The sequence below is a fragment of the Orycteropus afer genome, unplaced genomic scaffold (assembly GCF_000298275.1).
Source record: "Orycteropus afer afer isolate SDZICR_OR568_19922 unplaced genomic scaffold, OryAfe1.0 scaffold00099, whole genome shotgun sequence".
Lineage (NCBI taxonomy): Eukaryota > Metazoa > Chordata > Mammalia > Tubulidentata > Orycteropodidae > Orycteropus > Orycteropus afer.
In genome coordinates this window covers 8,854,500-8,857,356 of record NW_006921686.1, presented here as the reverse complement: position 1 = coordinate 8,857,356, position 2,857 = coordinate 8,854,500, and the positions used below count along the sequence as shown (strand labels likewise).

Here is a 2,857-nt window from a genome sequence, read left to right as displayed (position 1 = left end):
CCCAATAAGAGATCTCTGATGTGAGGTGGGGAAAGCATGATTAATAATGGGATTCTAAAGGCCCATTTTGCTCTGTTCTGCAATGAAGTTACACACAACACACAATAAACATCCTACACTCAACCGTCTTGAGTTCCTGGTTTTTCTCTCTCTGTCTCTTTCTTCTCCGTTTTGGAGGGAGAATAGATTAAAGGAGAAAGGATTGTAATTCACATTTAGGTCAAGACAATGGGACCATGTAAAGGCAAAGAATAGATAACAAGAATTTTATGGAGGCAGAAAGTCTAGCAGAAGATGATCATGAGAAGGTAAATCCTTCAGAATTTTGCAGAAATGTTGGATAGGGCTTTGTTATTTTACTGAATGTGTGAGATATGCAGCTCTGTGTTTTCCTGGTAATCATGGAAGACATGCTCCATGGCAGGTAATAATGCCTGTCTCTTATGTACTGTGGAAATTTAGTGAAGCAAGGTGGTTAGCTGCACTGTACACATGGGCAGACATTGTCCTCCAACATTCCCCATTTAGTCCAACAATGGACATTCAGTGGGCCATGAGGCAGAGCTCATAAGTAGGGGGAATGTTGCCAAATCCAGAGATTTTGGGGGTGATGTCGATGTCGGCTGGTGGCACTAGCGAACGCAGGGAGAAGTTCTGAAGGATGGAGGTAAAGTAGAGAAAGAGTTCCATACGGGCCATGGCCTCGCCCAGACAAATGCGCTTTCCTGTGGGCACAGGGGAGGGTGATAGGTTGGCTCACACCTGCACAGGAAAATGGGGTTGGGGGGGGGGTCTTGGGGCCAGACCACCTTTCCAAGCCTCAGATGCCTCCTTAGATGCCTCCACAGCACCTCACGGGTCATCATAGTACCCGCTTCAAGCGTTTGTCCATTACCATGCTCAGCTAGGGGGCTCAACCATGGCACTCTTAGGCTCAGATTCCTAGATGGACCAATGGTTGGGGGACAGATGAAGGATGTTACTGGGGGGGACCCAAACTGTAGCAACCTACCAGAGGAAAAAGGCACAAAGGCTTCATTCTTCTTGAAACGACCCTGCTCATCCAGGAAGTGTTGTGGATAGAAGGCATCTGGATAGCGGAAGTATTTGGGATCTTTGAGGACGGAACCAATCAGGGGAAACACATCAGTGCCCTGGATTAGAGAAAGGGATAATTAGGGGAAATCCAATGTTGAGATATGAGGGTGGGGACACAGGAAGAAAGAGAAGTGCAGGGGAGAAGACAGGGCAATAGAGTGGGTACAGTCTCACCTTGGGCAGAAGGAAGCCTCGGAAATGAGTGTCCCGGATGACATTGTGGGGGACGCCCATAGGCACAATGTCTGTCAGTCTCTGTATCTCATGGATCACAGCATCCGTGTAGGGCATCTTGACCCTGTCATCCACACTTGGGATCCGGTGAGGTCCAATCACCTGGTTAATCTCTTCATGGATCTTGGCTGAAATAAGGCAGAAATGTAGCAAAGATGGGCACAGAGAAAGGGCAAGAAGTGTTTTTGTTAGGGCATCAAATGTAGAAGCCAGGCAGAGCCAGGCATTCATACCTCCAGCAGACAGTGGGCTCTGAGAGTGCTGGCCATGTGTTTTGGATTGCCTCTTTGTATGTAACACCTGTCACACAGGTGGTACACCATCAATATTTATTAGCCCATTGGGAGGGAGCCTTGAAAGTCATTTGGGGCATGCAGTGTTAATCTTGAAAGCACCAAGTGAGCATGGAAGGCTGATGAGCAAAGCAGCTGAGTTTTCATAAACATTTTTGGCAGCATAGGAAAAAGACAGATCAGCAACTCAGTGAGAATTGAAACAAATGAGAAGCAGCTGTGATAGTGATTAAAAGCATCTTTGGTTGAGTTGCCCTTCTGACATTTCCCAGATGAGGGACCTTGGGCAACAAAATCTTACCCGTGATCCTCTCTCTTCATCTTGAGAATAGGTGTAATAGTTGTACCAAGATCAGAGATATTTGAGAATTCATAAAATTCAATGTGTAAGTAACTAAGATAGTGCCTGCACATGAAGGTGTTGTGGGTTCAGTTGTGTTCCCCAAAAACTATATTGAAGTCCTAATCCCTGGTACCCGTGAACATGACTTATTTGGACATAGGGCCTTTGCAGAGGTAAAGGTTAGCATGAGGTCATACTGGAATAGGATGGGCTGTGTATGATCGCTGTCCTTAAAAGAACAGAAGAGACACAGAAGGAAGATGGTCATGTGAAGATGGAGATGAGGGTTGGAATGTTCCCCTGGTGCCCGTACTCCCAGAAGGAAGGAAGACATACTCTTAAAACCTTAGAATTCCACAAGGCAAGGAACACCTAGTGCTATCAGAAACTGGGAGAAACAAGGAAGACTCTTCCCCTAGAGCCTTCAGTGAGAGCATGATTCTGCTGAATTTAGACTTCTAGCCTCTAGAAATGTCTTAGTTCTCTAGTGTTGCTATAACAGAAATACCACAAATGGATAACTTTAGCAACAGGAATTTATTCTCTTATAGTTTAGGAGGCTAGAAATCTGAATTCAGAGTGCCAGCTCTAAGGGCTAGGTAGAGTCCCCTCGACCTTGGGCTTCAACTTTCCCTCTTGCTCTAGACCCACTGGAGCTAGAGGCATCTCCTGACTCACCCCATTGCTGGCTGCTGAGACTGAAAAAGCCAAGGTTGGCAGGTAAAATGGCTCAATCCCAAGTTCAGCAGGCAACATGGTAGACCACTGTTCAAGTCCATGAACAATTCCAAGATTGGCAGACAACACAGCAGGCCACTGGTTCAGGTCCAGGAACTGGAGGTAAGGATTTAGCCAAATGCGGGATCCAAATATTCCACAAAGCTCAAAA

At 46.2% G+C, this 2,857-nt stretch overlaps 1 protein-coding gene across 1 annotated transcript in view; it reads right to left on the bottom strand.

Annotated features, from left to right (window-relative positions):
- Positions 1-543: 543 nt before the first annotated feature.
- LOC103198937 (cytochrome P450 2G1) overlaps positions 544-2,857 on the bottom strand; it is a 10,109-nt gene continuing 7,795 nt past the window's right edge. Inside the window, exons 7-9 of the mRNA XM_042781264.1 lie at positions 1,273-1,460; positions 1,013-1,154; positions 544-725 (exon numbers count right to left, since the gene is read on the bottom strand). Of these exons, the coding sequence (XP_042637198.1) occupies positions 544-725; positions 1,013-1,154; positions 1,273-1,460 (512 nt within the window). The remainder of the gene's footprint in view (positions 726-1,012; positions 1,155-1,272; positions 1,461-2,857) is intronic.